Raw genomic sequence first — 25,150 nt, 5'->3', positions numbered from 1 at the left:
TTTAGAAAACCATACACTTAGTAGCAAAGCTACTGGAATCACAAAAACAACTTAAATCATTTTAATATATAGTCAACAATGCAGAAGAGGCACTGCATGCCATTAGTCCAAAATAAAAAAATACTCGCCAAAGCCAACAATGTTACACTCCTATAATTAGCTCCCAAATCACCAGTTTGGTAATGCTGTGTTTAAAAGGCAGGTGATACTGACCTTTGCTTTCTCTAAATTTTTGAACATCGGACTAAGTTAGTTTTTCATTTGCAAAAGTACTTAGCATCTTCGCTCTAACAACCACTATATGGTGAATTAATAACATCTGTTGCTTTTGGAGTAGTATAGGTGAGAAGGTACCACAAACATATAATCAACGTTTTGTGTCCCAAAAAAAGAAACAATTACATTACACACACATTATACATACACACACACACACATTATATACACACACATACATACATACACACAAACACACAGGCTTTCAAACCCTTTGGCTCTTAGCTAATATTAGAAGTAATATGGGTAACAAGGATAAAACTGATAGAACTTACAGCTCCGGATCCAGAGTGTCATTCTTTTTCTTCTCAAACTGATCTTTTCCTATGGTCCTGTAAAATAAACAGTAATTATCAGGTAGACAAACAAGTTAAAAAAAAAAGGAAATGCAACTAGCCATTGGTCTTCCATTTCTTCCTTCATTATCTATAATCCTTTTAACTGCCACATCATAATTACCTGTATAATAAAAACCAACATAATAAAGAAAAAAATCCAAAACAGCAAACAAACACATTCCAAGTGTTCAAACCATTAAGCTTAATTGCAAATTTTAGAAATCAAATAGCAGTGTTACTATTCTTAATATCAAAGATTTTGTTATTTGATCCCCTGTTCAAAATATATTTTCCACATTCTAATAATTGTTTTTATATAGACTTAAAAATTATATTAAAACCTTGTATCTGACCCATTACTGCTTTTTACAGTTGAATGAACGATACTCTTTTTTTTTTTTTTTTTAATTATTTCATACTACAACATCTGGGTGGGGGGGGGGGGGGTCACTCACCTTTAAATCTGCTCAGATTGACTATAAACATAAAGATCTTAAACAAAGACACAGACTTAAACACTATGATCATATTGATTTGTTCTGTTCTATGTATTTAAAAGTAAATACCAACTAAAATATTCTGTGCATTAAAAGTGATCTAAGATAATTACAAACAATAAAAATAAACTAACACCATAATGTTTTGGTAGTAAAGTAGCATAACTAGTATTTAATGATATTTTACATAAAACATGACAGGGGTTTGCAACAGAATTCAAAGCCCTGATCTTTCACTGATCTGACAGCACCAGATTTATGAGTACCTGCTGTTTGGTATATTTAGATTTACATAATATATTAAGATAGGAATTTGATCAGAAGGGAAAAAATTAGTAAGTGCTAGACTCTATTGTGAGGAGCCTGAGAAAAGCAATTAGGTCTACCCAGCTTTGAAAGAGTAGAGCATTTACTGCTCATTGCATATAAGGTTGTCCAAGTTAGTAGTTTGTTGGGCTTAAAAGTAAAAGGGAGACGATGGTTCCAATTTCCTGCTTGGCCATCAACAGATTATACACTTTACTTAGGATGCAACTGGGGCTGGAGTCAAGACAGAAGCATTTCTGCCACATCAGTTGGTGCAAAGGATTTGAACAAACAATTTTAAGGAATTAAAAATGTCTTACAACTAACACAAAAGTTTGTAATAAAAAGAATCCACATGCTTGACAATTAAAAGCAAAAAATAAGCTTTACAAAAAGACAAAAACAACTGAAATAAAACAATACTCACGTTTGAGGCTGAGAAGGATCGTCCCCCAGGGAAACGGTCTCCCCCTGGATTTCGTTGAAGCACTTCTCACAGAAGTGATACCTGTCAGCAAGAAGGCCATATTTGGGTGAACTATAGGTCCACAGATCACAGCCAGCCATAGCAAGGGCGAAGCCACCAATCAGAGCAGGCCAAGGGGGCGGGCACAGGCAGGAGAAGCAGAGGGCAGGTCACCACGACGACAAGGGGCAATCATGATGCAGTGTGCAAGAGTGGATTGATTTTTTTTTTTTTTATTTTATTTTATTTTTGCAGAGAGGGGGAAGGGACAAATAGGGCAGAGGGGAGGGGTGGGGGGGGGGTGGGGGGGGGGGGGGGTAAAGGGTGGCAATGGATGATTGGTTGCAAACCAAAAAGCCAGTGCAGACATTACAAGCATGTGAAGGAGCAGGGGAGGGACAGTTAAAATAATAAATGGGTGCAAGAACAGACAGACAGACAGACAAGAGACGGACGGACAAAGACGCAGGGACATGACAACACCAAAGATAACACAAAGCAGAAAGCCAAGGCAAAGCACAGATTAGCAAAAAGTCTCACTCAATGGGAATCACAACAAAGCAGTAAATATCTAGGAATATATCTAATTTATATTTTGCTGCAGGAAGTGCATGGAACACGACGTGCAGAAAGTGCCCAAACATGCATCTGTCATGCACTGCAGATAGAGCGACTCACAAAGTTCTAGTGTAGAGGTGAGACACTGTGCTATTTTATAATATGAAGGAATGCAATCAATTTTATTAACAAGCCAGAAAGCAAGTGCATCTGCCTATGGGCTTTCTGCATATCGAGTTCCATCAGCTTCTCAGACAGTTTGAAAAGAATTTTGAGGTATTCTACAGTCAAAATCAAGCCTTGAACAGAAAGTGCAGTGGCGTCCTTTTATTAATTAAAAAATTCTTACAGTAAAAGTTTGGGGAAAAACTCTGCAGTTTTTGTCAAATCAACTGCTTTAGACGACAACTAAAAAATTACAATGGAGTGAGCAACAGCTAACTACCATACTAAGACGCATCAAGTTGCTCACCATTAATTATGTTCCAAGAGACGCAGCTGCACATTTTTCTATGGAGTGCAAAGGCAATACAGAGGTCCAAACTCAACCTCACAAGGCCAACTGAACTTGTAAACAGACATGCACCCTTTAGGCAATTAACACAAAACAGTTGGTTCAAAAGAGGGACAAAATGCATAGAAATGAAAGAACAAGAATTGACTTAAAGGACAAAAAGAAAATGTGTGATGATTATTCACTATAGAAGTAAAAAAGATGAGTTACAGTATGTTTCCATCACTTCTCTATTTATATAGCATCTAGAAAGCCTAACAGAAGGATACACCAAGCAAACTGAGTAACAAAACCCAACTTTTAAAGCTGGCTACACTAATACACTGAAAATAATAATGAGATTACGCGCCACTGCTTTTTCAGCATCTTATTGCTAGAGGCCACTGAACAGTTACATTTGCCCTTTGTTAAATATTTCATCTAGAATATAAAAATATGAAAAATTGGGCCTAAAATAAAGAAAATGTTTGCTGATAAAAACAAGACGTTAAAACTCCAGACAAGAGGAAAAACATAAAAAAGGGAAAAAAGCACAACTCTACAACACTTTCCTTCAGACCTGAAAATACTTGTGTTTCTAATGAACCTTACCCACATACGAACACCTCTGCTCTGAACCTAGGCTTACCACTTCATCATAATTTGGAATTCATTAAAAAGGCTGAGTTCATATACTCATTGGTTGCAGAAAAAAAGGCCTGTGTGATTAGGTTGCAAAGGATCTCTGTATCAGCATTGATGCCTTAATATTAACAAAATGCTAATTTGATTTAATTTTTATATTAACATTTTCTAAAAAGCACAATACAGACAAAACACACACACAAAACATTAATCCACCCACCCTACCCAACAAACAGATTTGTAACCAATGGTGGCCATGACTCATAGCTTACATGGGGTTCTTTGTCTAGCTCAAATCACAAATTAAAATCTTATTTGTTAAAATTAACAGCAAGAACAGGCTATAGCGAAAGTTGGTAACTGGAAAGTATCTACTACTCTAACAGTAGAGATGGACCACTTAATGGCTGAAAATATTTGCTACAGTTATCCTAATAAACTGCAACTCTCAAGTGGTCAAACGATATACAAACTGTCATGCTTTTTCAAACGGAGGAAATATCCTGTCAATTATGTGATTCCGTTTAAAGTCAGATTTATCCTACTTTGGGTTAGTTTACTGAATATCACTCCATTTCTATAAAATGTTCCTTGCATAGTACAATCTGCTGTATTTAAAACATTATCAAATAGCTTTACTGGTGGCTATGAAAGAATCATACTTCACAAAACAGTGTCCCAAAGTAGGTTAACATCTCATGGTCTTCCTTAAAAACAGCCTTTACTGTGATTCTTTCATGCAGGTTTAGATACCATTGTTTCTTACAAATACAGTGTTAGAATGAAGTACTTAAACAACTAAAGATGAAAGGAAAGATGCTTTGTGCTCTGACAAGGAAGAACTCTCCAGATCTTGCTTGCATGCAGCAAAAAGCCAATGAAAAGCATTATTAAAGTGTATGAATGTGTCATGATCCTAGGGAAGAGAAGCATGCTGAATCAAAATGGAGTTTGTGAGCTGCTTCTTATTATGAAGAGTCATGTACTGATAATAATTGGTAAGAGATAAAAGTAATTGGATTAAGAAAGCACTTCACCGGTGACTACAGATCAATTGTGTGTTTCAGGGTTATTGGTTTATAATTGAGTAGTAATAACATTATTATGGATAGAGGAACATCCTTGCAGCATTAGAGTAGAGCATGTTCCCCTGTTTGCCCAGTCTGCTATGCTATATTGCGGGGGCTGTTTTCACTGGACTTTTTTCAATCAGCCAAAATTCTATGACACACACACAGCAGTTTTCAATTGTGACATAAGTCCCAATTTCTTGACGCTTGGTTGAACTACTAAATGACGCTACACTTATGAAAGTAACTCATGATTATTATATAACTTAAAAGACTTACAGTATTACAAAGATTAAGAGAAATCTACCACATCCCTAGTTACAGTAAAATTTCAGCTCACTTTAAGATACATGTAAATGAAAAGAAAAAACTATTTGTCGAGGAGGGATTTGTAACAATATGGTAAGCTAATTAAATACAATCCCCAATTTCAAACAAAGAAACCAGTAAGCCATGGTCATATTAGTCCAGCCATTTATGTTTCCTGTGAATGTGTATTTCAACATACAGTGTATGTCAACAAAATGTGTACAACACAGGCTCCCAAACTTTACAGCTGGTACATTTCAGGTGCAAGATTTACATTTTATGTGTATCTTTAAGGCTGACTTGCAATCATTTTTGATTATGGAAAAGCTTTTAGAATAAAAAATGTGCACTATACATTCTGAAACCATGCCCTCTTTTACCCACATATAGTTATTATATAGGTTAATCATAATATGGGGGCATATTTGGTATTTTTTGAAATGCAAGTGGCATTACCATATTAGTGGGGGGTGGGGGTTAGGGGTGGTGATGTCTCTTTGTGAAAAACACAAATAGAAAATTGTTTCTCCAAATAGCCCTCTGCTGATGGATTTATGCAGTTTACTAAGGAGAAGGACTGTGCACATCATTTTTATATTTGAATGCTATTCCAAAATGGCCACCTCCAGCATGGTTCATAATAGTGTGGGAAACTCTGTTGTATGTTACCTGCCATAGGGGACTTGCAAGCACACTTGAGATTTGATATACTGAATCCCATGCCATCTACTAGCATGCAATACCACCCAGTGCCAAGTGAAACAAGGTGTTCTTGCCCAGTTCTCACCTGTTCTGATAGCTGAAATAGGCTGCATCCCGTGGAATGGTACACAACTGTTTGCCATAGCAGCAGAGAGTCTGTGGGGAGAACTCCAGCTACAGAAAAGCCAAACAAAGCAGAAATGACAAATTAAGAATCTAAGAGTTTCCTGGAATGGTAAGCTTTGTCTTTCAAGCATGTAGAATCTTGCTTTTCACATTTCTTATCAAATGCATTTCTGTTCATGAGGAGCTTTGATTTTCCCAAGGTAATAAATTAATAAAAAATACACAAAAATGATTATTCTAGTATAGGAATTACTAAGATTTGAAAAGGTTTTAACAAGGAAATGGCCATTCACGCTGAATGCCAAGTTTAACACAAAATTGGGGAAAGGTGAGAACAGCAAAATGTCAGTACTGAAACTGGTAAAATAATCAATATAAACAAATCCAAATCTCTGCTTACCTTCCTCCCACAGCAGTAGCCTAGTGTATGCATAACTGGATCGATTTCCTGCTCAAATACCTCAGCCAGCTTTGAGCAATATTTGTAGACTCGAGAAGTTTTCCGATTGTACAGCCAGGCATTATTAAACATAAGCCAGATGTCATCTACATATTGCCAGGGTTCTTGGTATTGCCCTGTGTCCAGTTTGCGTTTGATTGTCGACAGGTCCATTGGGCTCTTGACAATGTCGAAATAATCCTGCAGGGTGCAGTCATAGACATTGGTGGTTGTATCAGTGCAGCAATGGAGGAAAAATACAAAAGACAAAAAAGAAAAAAAAAAAAAAACAGAGGGGCATGGAATATCTGACCTTGCCTTGCAGAAACTTCCAAACAAAACAAAGACACACACACATACACACAGCAGGCTAGATCAGCAAGTCCATACAAAAAAAAAATAAAAAAATAAAAAAAACACAGCAAAAAGCATATACTGAACATTGCAAAACACAGTCAGCCTACAGCAAAGCTTGCCCAAGTATGAAAGCCCCATTGCAATGTGGAGCTAACTATCAATTAGCACTAAATGAGCCACAGCACAAGGAGGGTCTAATATTTAAAGGGCTCAAAAATAAGTAACAGTTGCCACTCCTCAACTTTGCCATTCCATTCCTAATTAACCAATCAACTAAACATGCTTGCTACTCTGAGCAACAGGGTTCAGACTTACATAGACTAATGAATCTGTTAACTACAAACTGACAACTGTGACTAATGTAGTTCAGCCAAAGCCTAATGAAAATAAAACTGGTTGGACCACTGTTTACGCTGTCTAAGCTGGTAACCATATTCTGACTTTAGCACCAAAACCATATTTAGGTCAAACTAGAAAGCTGGACACACGTGATGAATGTTCAATGGACAAAGTGTTGTATTTCTAACTTTGCTATTTATTAGCATGGAATTTTACACACTCTTTCCATTTGAAAACACACATTCAAAAATCTCTTCTCTAGCTATATTACAATTGCAAGCCAAAACACTAGAACCTCTTACTACATGCAAACTCATCTATGCGAAAAAGAAACTTGCTTTCAGGTAGAATAAGTTATTGGCATACCAATACAAAGAAAAGTCATGTCTTCAGTATAAAAGTTTGGATAATAAACATATGCTTGTAAAGATAAAAGGCACCACATATTCTTACAGCTGCCTCTGTGTTAAATCACTCAAGGTGGTCAAAGTATGGAGGTCTAGATTTAAGACAAAGATTTTAGGCAGTGTTAACAGGAGGAAAAAATAAATAAAAACTTCAGATCACCTTGGTATAAGCTACAATTACAGACTCAATAGTAGCTAACAGAATATTTAGTAATAAAAAAAAACAAAACAAAAAAAAAAAAAACACCACACCACTAATACTCTAGTCAATCACTTGTGGTCATTTTCAAACATACCAATCAATCAACTGTGAAACCTTTTAGCTCCAGATGAGGGAAAGTCTCAGTGTAGAGCAAATGTACAACACTGGAAACTTTGTCCTCCATACAGATATTCAAAAAGAAAAAAAAATTCATAAAAATTGATCAAAATCTAAATAAAAAATGTAAGTGTTTAGCAAAAATGTTTATTTGCATCATTTATTTATGACTAATACAGCAGGTTTAATATGAACTCATTTACAAATCTGACATTTGTAGTACTATGTGGGGGCAAACACAATTTTAACAGACATGAATAAAAAAAAGCAACCTTTAAACACAGACACCTTGCCAAACCAACAGAAATTAATCAAAATACACCACACTACAATAACTCCTTTTGTGACATTACAAAATTACTTAGAATATACTTTATGTTCAATGATATCTCATTTGATTTGATGTTTACTCTCATATTATATTAAAACCCACTGTGCTTTAGACATTTTACAATTTAACTTTTAAGTAGGTTGTGGGAGCAAAACATGTTCAAATCTTAACTAAGTTTACATGTAGAAATTGGAAAATCATCATGCTTATCATGCCATACTTACTGAAGCTAAGATGACATGGTCAAGCTGCCCTGAAGGAAGATCATATTGCTCAGCCTGCTTGAACGTTACCAAAATAATTCTTTCAATAAAGCTCATTTGTCAAAAAATATAACTACAATATTATTAATTTGACTTTAGCATCAGCTACACTGCCACAAAAAAGCAAGCCATCAGGAACCCTGTTACTCAGACTATTGGCAGTCTTCAAGATGTTACGAGGCAAAAACTGAACAGAGGTCTTCTAATACAAATGGAGTGGACGGCTCTAAATGGCGGAAAAACAATTCAGAGAAAATGCTTCTTGTGATTTCAAAAGAAACTTAACAGAATAAGCCATCAGAAGGACCCTCCAATCATTACAGAAACACCAGAAAGCTGATGCTAGTTAACTTGAACAAATTTAGCAATAGGCCAACAATATATAAACAAAGACAATAAAGCATTTGTAAACAGTACACATATTACTGGTGAGGAACTGTTAGAATGTTTTATTTTGTCGGAAATTTTTAAGCAAAACTACCATGGGGGTGAGGGGTGGGGTTTAAAAAAAAAAAAAAAGGGGGGAACAGATTACCTAAAAATATTTTATTTACAATATATGAATAATGTAAGCAACTAAAAACGTTTTATTAGAAATTCATTTTAAAATTGTGGGTATAGACTGGTGGAAAAATTTTCCAATAGTGTGCACTCAATGTTGCTGAAGCAGGGAGCAGAGAAAATGTAAAATACAGAAATGTTGACTTAATCTTGCTCATATGTATGTTTATACTGTTGCTTTGAGGATTTGTTGCCAATTAAGTTTTTCTTTTCCCCCCTCATAGCACAGCAAAGCGTTTCTGCTCACGCAGACCTGAGCATCCCCACACATTGCCAGCCAAGCAACAGTATCAACTGATTGCACACACACAGGGTTGCCACACACAATGCCGCTTCAGCTCATCTTTTAAAATAGAGCTTCATCCCACTCTGTCTGGGAACAACCGGCTTGCTCGTACACAGGGACATGGCCCCCGACAGGGAGGTGGAAACATGAGGAAGAATAGAAAAAAGGAGCATCAGAACAGACATTCAAAACAAAAACGTTTTTGGAGTATTACATTATTTCATACTTGATAAAATTTATTAAAATTGAAAATGTTTTGTGAAAAGAGCAAACACTCTCTCAGACACACACACATACACGAGACACATCAAATCCACATGCACACCTGATCCTTTTAACCTCCCCCTTACACAAATGCACTATGCAAAACCTGTTCTCACTATCATCTGCCTTCCTCCTGTGCTGCCTCTATGCACACCATTCTTCAAAACAACATAAGTGTTTCTTTAAAAATGTAAAGCAAGCACAGATATTTTTAACCTGTTTTCAACATAACGAGAATAGTCTTAAAGCAGTATTAAGAATCAAGCAAACAACTCCCTTCAGCAATACTCCTTGCATCTTTTGAGTGGCAGCATTTTTTAAAAGGAATATAGGAAGACAGTCTATATACATAGTTGCCACCAAAGTCATTTTCCATTTCTATTCATCAATTTTAACTGAATACAACTAACACAGAAAGGGCATATTGACTGTAACTGAAGAGAGAGATTAAGAAAAAAGCTGCCCCAAGGCAAGTAAATAGCATTTCTGCCTTACAGCTTCAATACTAAGTGAGTAAAAACTGTGTTTTAAAATATTAAAATGTATGATACATGGCACTTTAAAACTGGAAAACATTCATTGATTTTTGTTGTTTTAATGATTTTATCTGTATGAAAACATTTGGTCTCCCTAATTCACAATGCGCTATTTCAAGTTTGAACATTACATATAAGAATACAAGTTTCTTTTAATATATTCTAATACATGTCAATAATGAATATATATATATTTTTTAGTGTGTTCATGCTTATGCCTCACATACTTTTGGCTTAAAGACACTTGAAAACTCAGTCTTATGTGACACATGAATATAATCATTCACAAAAACTGATTTTCCGGGAGCACAATGCAACAATTAAAGAGACAGTGGAGTTAAGAACACTTTTGCGCTGCCTGTAATGCACTCAGATAATTTAATATTATTGGTTCAAATTTATTAAAATCCATAAAACCATATCGTGTCCCGTGCTTGGTGCAAAAGGCCAGAAATTTACATTGTTGCCAACCATCTCTCTTTTATATATAAATTAGGCAGTCTCTATACAGTTTTAACAATGAAACAAATGAATGTACCAAATGTTGCATTCACTGATCTTTTAAGATATTCTTCACAATGAAATTATTTAGTCAAGATATTCTGTAAATAAAAATAATTAGAAAAATTCTGTAAATGGAATGTTTATCAAGAGACTACTTTAACACAGTTGTGGTGCTAAACTGCAATGCGCAGCAAAATGTGAAAGCAAAATAAGTTTGGGCAGTAGATCAGTTGTCTGTGACCAAACTTGGTAGTTTGTAGTGTGAGACGCTATAGTGCTGCAGACAAGAATAGGTGGCTTAAGAGTAACATATGAGACTAGACAAGTTTATCGTTTTCCCATTGCAACAAAAATCATCTTCCACTAAAGGAAATAACCATCTATTGCATAAAGAAAAGCTTAACAATTGAATTATTAAAGCTGTAAGTCAGGGAATCTCAGGTACAAGAGTGATCGGGTGCAGAAGGACACTTTTAGGATACCAGAAAAGGTAATAATTTGTTTGTGTAGAATCACAAATATAAGACCAATAAGTGGGTAGAAAGAAAAAAAAAAGGTCCTAAATGTGGTTTAATGGGTTGGGTTTAAGAAACAGAAGGTTATCCATTTTATGAATGACACAAGCTAAACATTGAACAGTACAAAAATGCTAATTGCAGATGTGGTGAGCTAAAAAAGTTATAAAATAATACAGCATGGTATTAACGTGTCTGGAGTTGCACAATGTCAAAATTAGAATGAGGTAAAACAAACAACTCTTCTTTTACATTAGAGTATCATTTTTTGGCTTCAAAAAGGACTCTTTAAAAATACACGTGAATTATAATCAAATAGTGACACATTATCTGACAGCCACTGAATGTATATCTTTTTATTATACAGTATGTCTTGGTAAAAATAACGCTAAGCTACATTTGGAAGAAACAATTATAAGCATTTACTGGAGATGCACTGTGTACCTAAAATCACAAAAAAAAAGATTAACAAGCAAATGAATGCACATGTTTAGGATGCAATCTGAGAATGACTGAAATGTTCAAAACTGCAACTTGGAAAAATAAAGTACAACAAATCTACATCAGACTCTATAGAAAAATTTTTTGTTTGAAGAAAAAAAAAACACTTTTTTTTTGCCAACAGCTGCTCCATGTATTCTGCCTATTAGGTACTATTATCACTATTTTTTAAGCTTGCCATAAAAGCAGTGCATTTTTGTCCTACTTGTCTTGAAAGAGATTTATGAGTAAAGTATGAAAATGCTCAAAGTTTTAGCTCTACTCTTAGATGAAGGCACGGTTAGGACTTTAAGCCAAAATTATAACAATTCATATATATGACCAGCCTCCAATAAGAGTGGCCATTTTCTTAACATTCCACTTTAAAACATATGCAATTTTACTTTTAGCATGTTCGACTTTGATAATGTCACACATCTTTCCTCTAGGACTTTATAAATTCTATATTGCAAAGAACGTTTAGCTACCAGGGTAAGAAAAATATATAGAAATAAATAATCATGGCCAAAATGGACACAAAACATATTTGGATCAGATAAGATGCAATTTAGCATTGTAGATCATGCATTACGGTATACAAGTATGTAACATGCAGATCTACACATGGCCACAACACATACAAAATTCCTGTGTACTGTTTAGGCATATGAATATGCATGAACATAGTGTATTAAAATGCTTACCACATATATTGTTAAAATGCTTACCACATATATTGCTAGGTATTCCCAAAAACAGCTAGTAACAGCAGCATTGCAAAATACATTTATCCCTGTTGCACCACTAAAAAAAATTTAGAAATGTTCTTGGAATTTTTATTGAAAGCTTATTGCTATGAATACTTGACTTGGGCCTAAAATACTGACTTTCATGTAGATTATGAAGATGTATAAATTATTCCTAATACAGCTAAAGTAGAATCAGAACAAAAACACAGCTGATGTATCAGAACAAAGTATTTCCACTTTTGTATGAATTACTTAAAAATGTGCCTCATTAAATTCAAACTATAGCCATTCACAATCCAACACAGTAATACATTTACATACCCAGGCCACCTTTAATGTATACTGTAACAGTGTAGTGTAGTGTTTTTTGTGAGACGTAATGTTCTGCACTTGGCAGGGGAGACCAGACTTGAGACTAATGCACAAACCACAACACAGTGCAAATCCAACTCTAGAATGTAAAGTGGAGGTTGGATCCCCCAATTTTCATCTACATGGATATAAACTCACAATACTGCATTTAATGCTAAGCAATATTAAGAACCATCTAGTCTTTTAGAAATGCATAAAAAAGCTCACAAGTCTTCCCCAGATATGAGGCAGCAGATCACAGAGAGCTATAGCATACAGCAAGAACTGAAAAAAAAAAAAAATCAATCAAGTCCCTTGCACCATACATAAAGCTAATCTAATCAGAGACAAATTGGGCCAAATATCAAGTATTTCTCCGCACCTCCAGCATGCATCAGTTCAGCAAGCCATTTCTCTTATTAGCTGAATATATCATGATTTATTGCCGTATGATTGCCTCTCTTCCAGATCCATTTGGACACTCATACACCTCTGTCACAAAACACCCACAACTGCCAAGGTGATAGAAGGCAAAGCCCTAGTCTAACAGCACTTGAAAGCCCATTTTCCTCAACTCTTACCCTAAGACTAAAAGGTTTCATTTGCTGCAACAATATGAGAAAGGTACATATTTATTCAATAAAAAAAAAAAAAAAAAAAACTGTGACAAGAGCCTTGCCTTCCAAGCCAGGGCATACTGCTTTCACTCACACATGCACTCTAATGCAAGCACACCCAAGCACACAGAAAGAGCAAGGGAGAGGCGACTAAAGCGACAAAGCAAGCGCAGTCCCTTACCAGGTTAGTTCGGTTACTAGTTCGAATACGTACGGGTATTCCCAGTAACTGGGGGTCCACAGGCTGCCGGAAGGGCAGGGACTCAGGGTCCTGACGGTAAAGTGCTTCTAGAGTTGGCATAAGTGCCTGGCGAAGCTCTTCTGGCTTAAAAACTAAAGAGTGAAAAGAAACAAAGTAAATACTGTTAAAAGTGTATCTAAAAACAATTCATACAGCACATATACACACACACCACTAAAAGAGACCTATTTTAGTATTATGCCTTAAAGGTCAAAATCTTTCAAAATGCCCTTCCAGCCCTCAGTATATGGGATTCGACAGTCAACACAGTTACCCTGAAATCAGAACAAACAGCATGGGAATTTCCACCTAATCTAATAATCTAAAAAATATTTCATTTTAAGCCTGTTTTTCCATTCAGATAACACTACTTGTTACTGGACTCCAGGTATGCAAGAATTCAAAATGAGCAATGGTAAAACACTCAAAAGAGCTAGTGCTGCAATTTAATTCCTACAGCAACTATAAATTTTCCCTCTAGAGAATACCTACTTTTCCTTTTACTTTGCCCCAGAGCTGGAGACACCTGCATGATAGGGGTACTAGGCCTGTCCTCCTCTTTTGCCTCCATCTTAATTTCTGGCTTTTTCTCCTCTGATGAGGAATCCATTGGTTCAGGTTTACTCTCTTCAGGCAAGGGTAAATCTTCCTTCACCTATGACAGCAGAAATAGTGGTTGGATGTACAAGTTTATATTTGCTGTAAATTTAAGGAACTTATGGAAAGAGAACTGCATTTTCATAGCTGAAATGCATGTAAACAAGAGTGACCAGCCTTAAAAAGCTATGTCAACTGGGTCATTTAAAAGTCCAATCTGTTCTATGCTTTTTTTTTTTTTTTTTAAATAAACAATCTGATTTACATTTTTTACCTCTGGTTTCTCATCAGGTTTGATATCTGCTGTCTCTGGCTCAATGTCATCATCATCTTGTTTGATCTCCATCTTGATTTCAGGGGGCCCAACATCAGGTGGTGGCTGCTGTGATCCTACATCTGCACTGCTGACAGAGGCTGGGTTTGATACCAGTCCATCTGTATTAACAGCAGACTTCTGGGACAACTAGGAGAGGTACAGATTGAGAAAGAAAACATTTGAAACACACAACTAAGAGATACCCAGGTATGAATAATTTCTACCAGTTTAATTAACCTAATCAATCTACAATGACCAATAACTGCAGGGTTTTTTCCCCTCAGCTTGTCAGTTACAGAGGAACGTTTAACTACAGTAGACCATGGTTTCAAATATCCAGTTAAACTGAGGTAAAACACCAAAAATTACAATCAACTGACAAGACATTTTCTTGGAGGAAGTAAAATCTATCTATACTAAATAAAACTCTACAGCTACTCCTTTGTAAATAACTAAACAGGGACTTTTTACCTAGAAATGTAGTTTTACACATAATTATCAATATTACTGTTTAGAAAGCCAGGCACGACCAAGCAAATTCTCTGTGCATAATACTTTAAAGTACAAACAAGCATAACAAATCAAATTCAACTTACCGGTGTCCTGGGATGCTGTGATTGCATGGATGCATTAGGAGTTGGCACAGATGAACCCATGCTAGGTGGTTGTCCAGCTGTCTGTGGTACTGACGGCTGTTGCTGCTTCTCACTCAATGTAGCATTAGGTGCCTGGGAAGTCAACTGTGACGGAGGTGGTTGTGGTGGTGGTGGCTGTTGCTGCTGCTGCTGGATTGCAGGAGGTGGGACTGGTGGATGTTGGCTTTGAGGTGGAGTAGGAGTTTGGGGCTGTGGAGTCTGTGCACTGCCTGGGGGTCCAGAAGGCTGAGGAGGAAGGCCTGGAGGCGTAACATGTGGCGTGGGTGTGAGGCTACGTGCAGGGGAGGGAGAATTTTGACGCACAGGAGGCTGGGGAAGCTGGGAACAGTGCATTTGAGCATTGCTTTGAGGGGGAGGTCCCACACCACTGTGTGCCACAGATGCTGCTGAAACAGGACTATTCACAGGTAAAGAGGAATTGGACATCTGAGCCTGGAGGAAAAGAATAACTGGGTATAATACATCTCATCTCTATTTTTGTCTCATGCCACCCCTGACTTACAACTATTCCTCTCCCCACCCCACTGAAGCAGTCAGTAATGTCACATTAATCAAGAGATAATATCTATGTATGTTAATGCTGTGTTTACACTTCCAGATCTCAATGGCCTGCATCCGTGTTCTAGATGCAGCATTTGCATAGAGATTCAATTTATGTAAAATGTTTGCTGTGCACATGTTGTAATGCAGTGATGCTGATGCTATTTGGTGTTTTACGTTTTTAGAGACATGGGTGATTTTCTAACTATGTTGAGACAACATAGAAAGACAATCGTATTGTGTGTGTAATGGGACTGTATTATTAACTGCTTTGCTGAATCCCAATGGTTGGAGAACTTGAAAATGACCAGAACAGTATTTTAGTATCAGTGCAACAGTCATACATATTGCATAAAAATACACAATCAAGCCACGTTTTAAGTTAAAATAAGATTTGACTATTTAAACTCTGATTGGATATGTACAATTGAAACTGAAACAGAATGCAGTACCACATATGAAAGGGGCCTCACTCTGATCCCATCAAATACCATGTGTTTTTTGTTGGTGTTTACACCAAATCCAATCTGTGTCAGATAACGGGAAGAAAAATAAATTCGGAATCAGGTTACATCAATGTGTTAGTGTAAATACAGTTTTAGAGAACTTAGATATATGATTTTCATCTTTACACACATTAACACAAACAAATACACACACGATTATCATATTAATTCCTTCACCCATTAACATACAAGATATATAATTGCAAAATTAAAAAAATCTGTGTGTTGCTTTCATTTTAAACACTCTCACCAAGTGCAGACCACTTGTGCATATCATCAAGCTATAGTAATTTTCCTGAAAACCAGCTCAATTTATATAAAAGTATACAGGAAAAGAACTGAGATTTTAACAGTTTCTCTCTGTAGTACATACCTGAGTCATTGCAGCCTGTCCACCAGGTTGCTGCATGGCCACACTTGTTGCATTCATACCCGGAGAGGAACCAGAGAACTGGGTTGGTGGAAGGTATTGATTTTGATTTTGCATCTGACCTACCGGTGGCTGGGAGAGCCGAGGTCCACCCAAATTCATCTGGAAGAAAAATGTTTTTTTGTAAATATTATTTTATATATATTTATATATATATATATATATATATATATACATATATATATATATACACACACACACACACACACACACACACACACACAGTACTGTGCAAAAGTTTTAGGCAGGTGTGAAAAAATGCTGTAAACAAAGAATGCTTTCAGAATTATAAATAATGTTTATTGTTATCAATTTACAAAATGCAAAGTGAGCGAACAAAAGAAAAATCTAAATCAAATCAGTATTTGGTGTTACTACCTTTTGCCTTCAAACCAGCATTAATTCTTATAGGTACACTTGCACAAAGTCAGGGATTTTGTAGGATTCTAGTCAGGTGTCTGATCAACCTATTCTACCAAACAGGTGCTAATGATCATCAATGTCACACATGGTTCAAACACAGTCATTAACTGAAACAGAAACAGCTGTGTAGGAAGCTTAAAACTGGGTGAGGAACGGCCAAACTCTGCTACCAAGGTGAGGTTGTGGAAGACAGTTTCATGTCATGGCAAGATTGAGCACAGCAACAAGACACAAGGTAGTGATACTGCATCAGCAAGGTCTCTCCCAGACAAAGATTTCAAAGCCGACTGGGGATTCAAGATGTGTCTGTTCAAGCTCTTTTGAAGAAGCACAAAGAAACAGGCAACATTGAGGATCGTAGACGCAGTGGTCAGCCAAGGAAACTTAGTGCAGCAGATGAAAGACACATCAAGCTTATTACCCTTCGAAATCGGAAGATGTCCAGCAGTTACATCAGCTCAGAACTGGCAGAAACCAGTGGGACCCAGGTACAACCATCTACTGTCCGGAGAAGTCTGGCCAGAAGTGGTCTTCATGGAAGAGTTGCAGCCAAAAAGCCATACCTCCGACGTGGAAACAAGGCCAAGCGACTCAAGTATGCACGAAAAACATAGGAACTGGGGTGCAGAAAAATGGGGCTGGAGAGCGGTACAATAATGAGTGTCTGCAGGCAACAGTGAAGCATGGTGGAGGTTTCTTGAACGTTTGGGGCTGCATTTCTGCAAATGGAGTTGGAGATTTGGTCAGGATTAATGGTGTTCTCAATGCTGACAAATACAGGCAGATACTTATCCATCATGCAATACCATCAGGGAAGCATATGATTGGACCCAAATTTATTCTGCAGCAAGACGACGACCCCAAACATACAGCCAAAGTCATTAAGAACTATCTTCTTCTAAAGAAGAACAAGAAGTCCTGGAAGTGATGGTATGGCCCCCACAGAACCCTGATCTCAACATCATCGAGTGTGTCTGGGATTACATGAAGAGACAGAAGGATGCGTGGAAGCCTACATCCACAGAAGATCTGTGGTTAGATCTCCAAGATGTTTGGAACAACCTACCAGACAGGTTCCTTCAAAAACTGTGTGCAAGTGTACCCAGAAGAATTGATGCTTTTTTGAAGGCATAGGGTAGTCACATCAAATATTGATTTGATTTAGATTTCTCTTTTGGTCATTCACTGCATTTTGTTGATTGATGAAAATAAATGATTAACACTTCCATTTTTGAAAGCATTCTTTGTTTACAGCATTTTTTCACACCTGCCTAAAACTTTTGCACAGTACTGTATATATATATATTTTTTTTGAACATCGCAACACCGTCAGAAGAAAGGACTCACGATCACTGATCTACACGCATACTAAATCAACAGGACATACATTTAACTGGGACAATGTACAAGTAAGATTTAAGGCCAGTACCAAAAGTGCCAGAGAGTTAGCCGAATCTTGGCTATCAAATGAGAATGCCATCAACAGACATTTGGACATAAATCCAGCATATGCAAACTTAAGAAGTACATGTTCATAATAAATAAAATCTTTACAACCAATAGCCCCTCCCCCACCTCGACACCCCCCCACCCCCTCCACTGTGTTATTTTTTCGTATATATTGCCTTTGATTCTTGTAAGTCTAAGCATTATCCTCTGATGAAGGCCCCTGGTAGGGGCTGAAAGCTCAGGAATAAAAACTACTTTATGATACATGATTTATATTCTCTCTTTGTGCCAATCTCCAGTTGCAATTTTATTTATATATATATATATATATATATATATATATAATCTACAGTATATATATATATATACACACACATATATACACAGGCGCATCTCAATAAATTACAATATCATCGAAAAGTTAATTTCAGTAATTCAATTCAAAAAGTGAAACTCAAATAGATTCATTATATGCAGAGTGTTCATTTCTTTTGATTTTGCTGATTATGGCTTATAGCTAATGAAAACTCAAAATTCAGTATCTCAGAAAATTAGAATATTGTGGAAGAGGTCACTATTGTAGACAGACACTTTATTAATCCCAAGGGGACCCCTGGTGTCACACTCCACTCAGCTTATTAACCAAAAACACCTGCAAAGGTATCCTGAGCCTTTAAATGGACTCTCAGTCTGGTTCAGTAGGCCACAACATCACGGGGAAGACTGCTGACTTGACAGTTGTCCAGAAGAGTTCACGAGGAGGGTAAGTCACAAAAAGGTCATTGCTAAAGAAGCTGGCTGTTCAGAGAGTGCTGTATCTAAGCATATTAATGGAAAGCTGAGTGGAAGGAAAAAATGTGGCAGAAAAAGGTGCATAAGCAACAGGGATAACAACAGCCTTGAGAGGATTGTGAATCACGGCCCATTCGCACAGACATGTAGCCCACGTCCCGGATACACAACTGTCACAGCATTCCTTGTGTCAAGCCACTCCTGAACCAGAGACGACGTCAGAAGCGCCTTACCTGGGCTAAGGAGAAAATGGACTGGACTGTTGCTCAGTGGTCCAAAGTCCTCTTTTCTGATGAAAGTAAATTTTGCATTTCATTTTGAAATCAAGGTCCCAGTCTCTGGAGGAAGAGTGGAGGCGCACATAATCCAAGTTGCTTGAGGTCCAGTGTGAAGTTTCCACAGTCAGTGATGATTTGGGGAGCCATGTCATCTGCTAGTGTTGGTCCACTGTGTTTTTTCAAGTCCAAAGTCAATGCAGCCGTCTACAAGCACCCTTTGCTGACCAGCTTTATGGAGATGCTGATTTCATTTTCCAGCATGACTTGGCACCAGTACCAGTACCTGGTTGAATGACCATGGTATCACTGTGCTTGAATGGGGTATTGTCAAGAGGAAGATTAGAGACACCAGACCCAACAATGCAGACAAGCAGAAGGCCGCTATCAAGGCATCCTGGGTTTCCAGAACACCTCAGCAGTTCTACAGGCTGATCACCTCCATGTCATGCCGCATTGATGCAGTAATTTATGCAAAAGGAGCCCCGACCAAGTATCGAGTGTGTACATGGACATACTTTTCAGTAGCCAAACATTTCTGTATTAAAAATTTTTTTTTTTTTTTAATTGGTCTTATGTAATATTCTGTTTTTCTGAGATACTGAATTTTGAGTTAGCTGTAAGCCATAATCAGCAAAATGAAAAGAAATAAACGCTTGAAATATATCACTTTGTGTTCACTTTTTGATTTGAATTGTTGAAATAAACTAACTTTTTAATGATATTCTAATTTATTGAGATGCTCAGAGAGAAAGAGAGAGACAGAGAGAGAAAGAGCAGGAATCATTAACTGCACTGATCCAAAATCTAAATATCTAGTCTTGCAATGCATCTTGCTCAAATTAAGAAAGAAGCTATTATGACCCTTTGGTTTGTCATTTACTACTGGTGTTAGCAATATACATGTTGGTTTAAAAGTTAATTTCTGAGATGGGTACCTGCATCAACATTAGCAATCTCTCCCAAACTAGCAAGACCCTGTATTAAAATATATCTTGCACAGAACCATTTAAACAGAAGAATAATCGGATCTGTATTAACCAATCTTATTGTAACATTCAGCAGAGACAAAAACAAGTGGCTGTTCAAAAAGTCATGGGTATTCTTAAGCAAAGAAGGTAAATGAAGCCTGCCAGGAATTACAGCAATGAGACAATAAACTTAACATAATAACCACATCTGAGAGAGTCTGTGTTCCTGTTATCCTGGTTAAGATGTTCACCTGGTTCATTGCTCCAGCCTGGTTCATCGGACCTGGGTGTTGGAGAGGTGGAGTGGACCTCTGACCAATCTGCTGCATATTTAGCTGGCTAAACTGGCTCATTCCTGAAAGATAAGGGAGAAAAAAAAGACACATCAGCCATACAACTTGCTTAATATGACCATTACTTTACATTCTTATTTCTTTAAAAATTACAAAAAACTATTAAGCATGTGGAATTTTGGGAGGGTGGTGGGAAATCACATTATATACAACTTTTGTGAATAGCACAGTATTACTCTCACTTGGGTCTTGCAGCACTTATGAAACCTGGCATCATGAGTGGCCATGTGCTAGACATTTCATATGTTTAACACACAAGATGTCTTTTTAGTAAAGTAAGCTGCAAAATTATACATAATATGAACAGGCAAATAAAACTTCTCATTTCTGTTACATGGTAAACAAATTGCAATACTTCCACTGGGAGAGGGAAAAAAGTAACATTTCATTGTGCTATCTCAGTAACAGCATTTGTTTACATCAATGTAAAAAAACCTGTTGAACAGATTATGCTCCTTTACTTTTTGATTACAGAATATTACTCTTATCTTTTACAAAAGATTACACTAGTTGAAGTATTTGCATTTAATGATTAAAATGTAAAGATTTACATGCATACAAAATTTCTATTTAAATATTGTATTGTGTATCAAAAATGGTATCAAACTTCAATATTTCCTTACTATTGTATCAAAGTTTGAGGTTTTAGTTGCAATTGTGACAATCCTGGGACTTACATTGCAAGGTTCACCAAAGGTACCAGGAAACTGGTTGACAGAATAATAACTAACCAAACTACTCCAAACTTGGGTTAGTTAGATGTGAATAGAATACAACCAGGTGTGCAGTGTAAAGGGTGTACTGAAGAAGCAACTTAAAAAAAAAAATGTAACTTTAACAAAACATTCAATTATGCTTATGAGATCTGCTGACAGCAAGGATAAAATGTACTAAGACTTCAAAGAATGAATAATTCAAAGCATAAAACTTCTGCAAAGGGTATGGAAACACTTTTTTCAGGTTTATGCCCAATCCATTTTATTTTGTACCCATTCACTAAAGCCCAACTTTGACACTGTGCTGAATCAACCAATCCTTGCCTGATTTTACATTGATTCCCAACATGCAACAATGTAATAACCATTTAACATGCAAACCTGGATCTATTACAGGTCAGTAATGTCACAGGCTCAGCCACCACTGATACTAGTAGCCAGAATTAAAACACATCTAATTTATTCTGAGCTTGCCCACTATGGAACCTAGTCTATCCACTCAACTGAGAAGCTGTAGGGTGAAAGGTTATAATCTGGGGGGGTGGGGTGGGGGGGTAGCTCGGGTTAGAGAGTCGAGGCATACTAAGCATTAACCTGATCTCTGTTAGCATAATTTTCACTATGTTATCAGATGCCATTCTTGTATCTCTTTTGGGCATCAACTAAAAAGGACTTCATGTTACTTATGCCTAATTAAAAACAAAACTAACTCAAAGTTAAAACATAAAAAGATCTTTTGCTTAATAATTAGTCGCTTAAAACGGCCACATATGCTTCCATGGGACCAGGAAATAGCTAAAACACAATTTATCATAGTAGTTCAAACATGGTACCCTGATGGAGCAGGATTTAGAATGCTTACTATTAATGCTATTTTAGAAGACTGTATTTTTCACGATTGCAGCTCTCTCTGACCAAGTATAATTTTTATGGAACTGATGAAAGTATGTCAGGTTCTGAAGGTACTAAAGGATTTTAGACCTTTACTTTTAATCTACTTCTCAAAAATCACCATTTTTCAGGACAACACAAATTTCCTTTTTTTTGTTGACTGGACCAAGGTGAAAGAGAAAACTTTGAACATATACCTGCTGGCGATTGCATCCTCACTATTTGGTTTGGCACATTAGGGCGAATCAAAGATGACTCTAAAGATGGACCATCTAAGAGCAGAGAAAAAAGGGGTGGAAACAATTAACATAAAAACATACATAGACATATCTATAATTATATTTTGTGCATGAACCCATACATGAATTCATCTGTTCAAAGGAAAAGAACTGTCCATGAATGTGAAGCACTAAAAGAATATTAATTAGAATCTGAGAACGGAACCTGAAGTTTACAAAGTTAGCAAATTGGAATATTCTGAAAATTGCCCACTGGCATACTTTGCAATCAATGACTAGATAAATTGATGGATGAATGGAAAAAGGGTGGGTGCATTAGCCAGGCTGAAAGAAAAATGGAACACTTTAAAATTACTGACAATAAAATTCACAAAAAATGAAAAAAAAATTAAGAACTGAAAGTTGACACACTGTACTTTGGCAATTCATAGATGTCATATCTAAAAATCAATTTTGACCTGACTGACCTTATACTTCTTGGAGGACAGTGGGTGTATGAATTTTTTTGTATTTTAACATGTGAGAACCACAAACAATGTTACCAAAGATATTTGCTCAGTGCACAAACTAATGTCTCAAATTTGGTATTAGGGAATAAAGGAAATGGGGGATGTAAATATTAACGTTTGGCCACCAGATGGTGTCTTAGACACATGTAACATTGTATTCAACTTATCTGCAGATTTTTTTAGTTTAGTAAAATAGTTATTTTCTTAACCTTGAAAAAATAGCAATATGACAACAAGAAGACACTGTTTTTAGTCTGGTACCATGTCTCCTTTACTGACTTTAAAAGGGAAGGTACAGTTCCAGAAAAAAATGCCCTAAACTGAAGAGGTAAGTTTGCAAGCTATTTAGCAGAACAGAGCTATATAAGGATATGTATGTTGATACTGACAATTCAGTTGGTATTCTTAAGAATATTTCACAAATCCCCACCCCAAATGTAAGCCTTTTCTCAATATTGCCAAAAACAAAGCATGTATAATTAGGTCGTATAAGGGTTTTTTCCCCCCATATCTCATACAGTGAAATGTGTTCTTCCTAAAGTTCTGATGCAACTCTTGACTAGAGAGATCAAAAGTCAGCTGCTATTTGGTACATTACCATAACTTCCAAGTTAGACCTCTTCCAACTAATAGAGATGGCGACTTTAGCTTTCTTGGACAGTTTTAATAAGAAAAAATATTTTATATACTATAATCATAAAACTAGCTTTGTGTGTTCATGGGAAATCCATTTATTTATATTGCAATTATTAAGTATCACTAAAATTTAACTTACACACACACACAAAACACTACCTAACGTAGCCTTTCAGAAATTACATTTTATATGCTGGGACAGTTGTAATATTAGAAGTAATAATGCGCCCCAAACTGAATCTGCAGCAAAACAGTTTCACTTTGTGAAAAGTTGTGTTTTATGACCAGCATAATTTATACCATTGACACAGGAACTAATGTGTTTTAGTGTTTTCCTGTGCCATTTCCATACATATCTGCCAGTCATTTAGTGCTTAAAGGATAAGTTTGACATTTTTCAAGTCTAAGGTATTTCTTCACAAACACTGTATATATGTATTTGCCACAAATAATTGTGGTCTAAAAATAAGCATTTTCTATACATTTTTAAAAACTATATAGCATTCCAACATTTTATAATGTAACCTATGGGGCATGCAGTGCCCTGGAAAAAAAGCCTAAAAACCTACCAGATACATCCTCCTCAATGAAGTGGCACAGTTCTCAGTATAAGAAAACATGCCTTCCAATTTTCCAACACATGCTTGTGACAACAAAATGGATCGGGAAATAATCATTTTATCGCATACTCCTGGTACTATTTTTCAAGAGGTTGCTTGTGTGATTTAAGCAGCCTTACTAAAAGGAGTTCTTACATAAAAACAGAAGCAAATCAACACAACACCAAGCATCTGGTAAGAACAGTTTACTGTGAATTTGTCTTTCAAGAGGAAATCATGCCCTGGGGGAGGTGAAAGGTTGCTGTGAAAGATGAGCAAATCTGTTCTGCTTTCAATTGTCCAAATCTTGTAATCTTAGTGTTTTTGATTGAAAACAACATGCATAAGCTATTTTACAAGGTGTGTATAATCTCAAGATGTGGGGCAATGCTTGACAACATTCTTGGCATGAAAAGTGGATGTATCTGGCAAGTGTTTATGCCTTTATTTTGCAGGGAGGTCTGTGCCCCACAGATTACAGTATAAAACACTGGGACTTACTACATTTTTTGAAAATTTATAGAAAACACTTAATTTGAGAACACAATTTCACATTGTAAATACATAAAGAAACAACTAACTTGAAAAATACTGAAGGTATGTTTCAAGTACCCCTCAGTAATATAAAAACAAACAAACAAAAAAAAAACAACAAAGAACTTGGATTCTGACACTTGGATATTTTGATAAACTAGGGGGCTTTTCCCCCTGCTCGCTTCGCTCACCAACCCCCATGTTTGGTTTTCCGGATACACACTTTTAAGATTTTTTTTTCCTTTGAATTGCTGCTATTTCTTTAGTTTCACTTTTATTTCACAACTTCTGTAAAAACAGTATTTGGAATCTTTGGAGTCCCAATATGTTGAATCTTTTAAATGAGGTCAGTGAGACATGTGTTTAATGACTT

General features: G+C 36.4%; 1 protein-coding gene across 2 annotated transcripts in view; it reads right to left on the bottom strand.

Moving 5' to 3' along the window:
- ep300b (E1A binding protein p300 b) overlaps positions 1-25,150 on the bottom strand; it is a 124,472-nt gene that overhangs the window by 10,333 nt on the left and 88,989 nt on the right. The window contains exons 11-21 of one of the 2 annotated variants that reach the window (XM_028815174.2): positions 22,458-22,532; positions 20,552-20,655; positions 16,334-16,492; positions 14,855-15,346; positions 14,217-14,405; positions 13,838-14,000; positions 13,286-13,437; positions 6,187-6,426; positions 5,746-5,834; positions 1,845-1,925; positions 552-608 (exon numbers count right to left, since the gene is read on the bottom strand). In XM_028815174.2, coding sequence (XP_028671007.1) covers positions 552-608; positions 1,845-1,925; positions 5,746-5,834; positions 6,187-6,426; positions 13,286-13,437; positions 13,838-14,000; positions 14,217-14,405; positions 14,855-15,346; positions 16,334-16,492; positions 20,552-20,655; positions 22,458-22,532 — 1,801 coding nt within the window. The remainder of the gene's footprint in view (positions 1-551; positions 609-1,844; positions 1,926-5,745; positions 5,835-6,186; positions 6,427-13,285; positions 13,438-13,837; positions 14,001-14,216; positions 14,406-14,854; positions 15,347-16,333; positions 16,493-20,551; positions 20,656-22,457; positions 22,533-25,150) is intronic. The other variant, XM_028815175.2, reaches the window with a different exon arrangement.

The sequence above is a fragment of the Erpetoichthys calabaricus genome, chromosome 12 (assembly GCF_900747795.2).
Source record: "Erpetoichthys calabaricus chromosome 12, fErpCal1.3, whole genome shotgun sequence".
NCBI classification, from domain to species: domain Eukaryota; kingdom Metazoa; phylum Chordata; class Cladistia; order Polypteriformes; family Polypteridae; genus Erpetoichthys; species Erpetoichthys calabaricus.
This window is presented reverse-complemented; position numbering and strand designations above follow the sequence as displayed.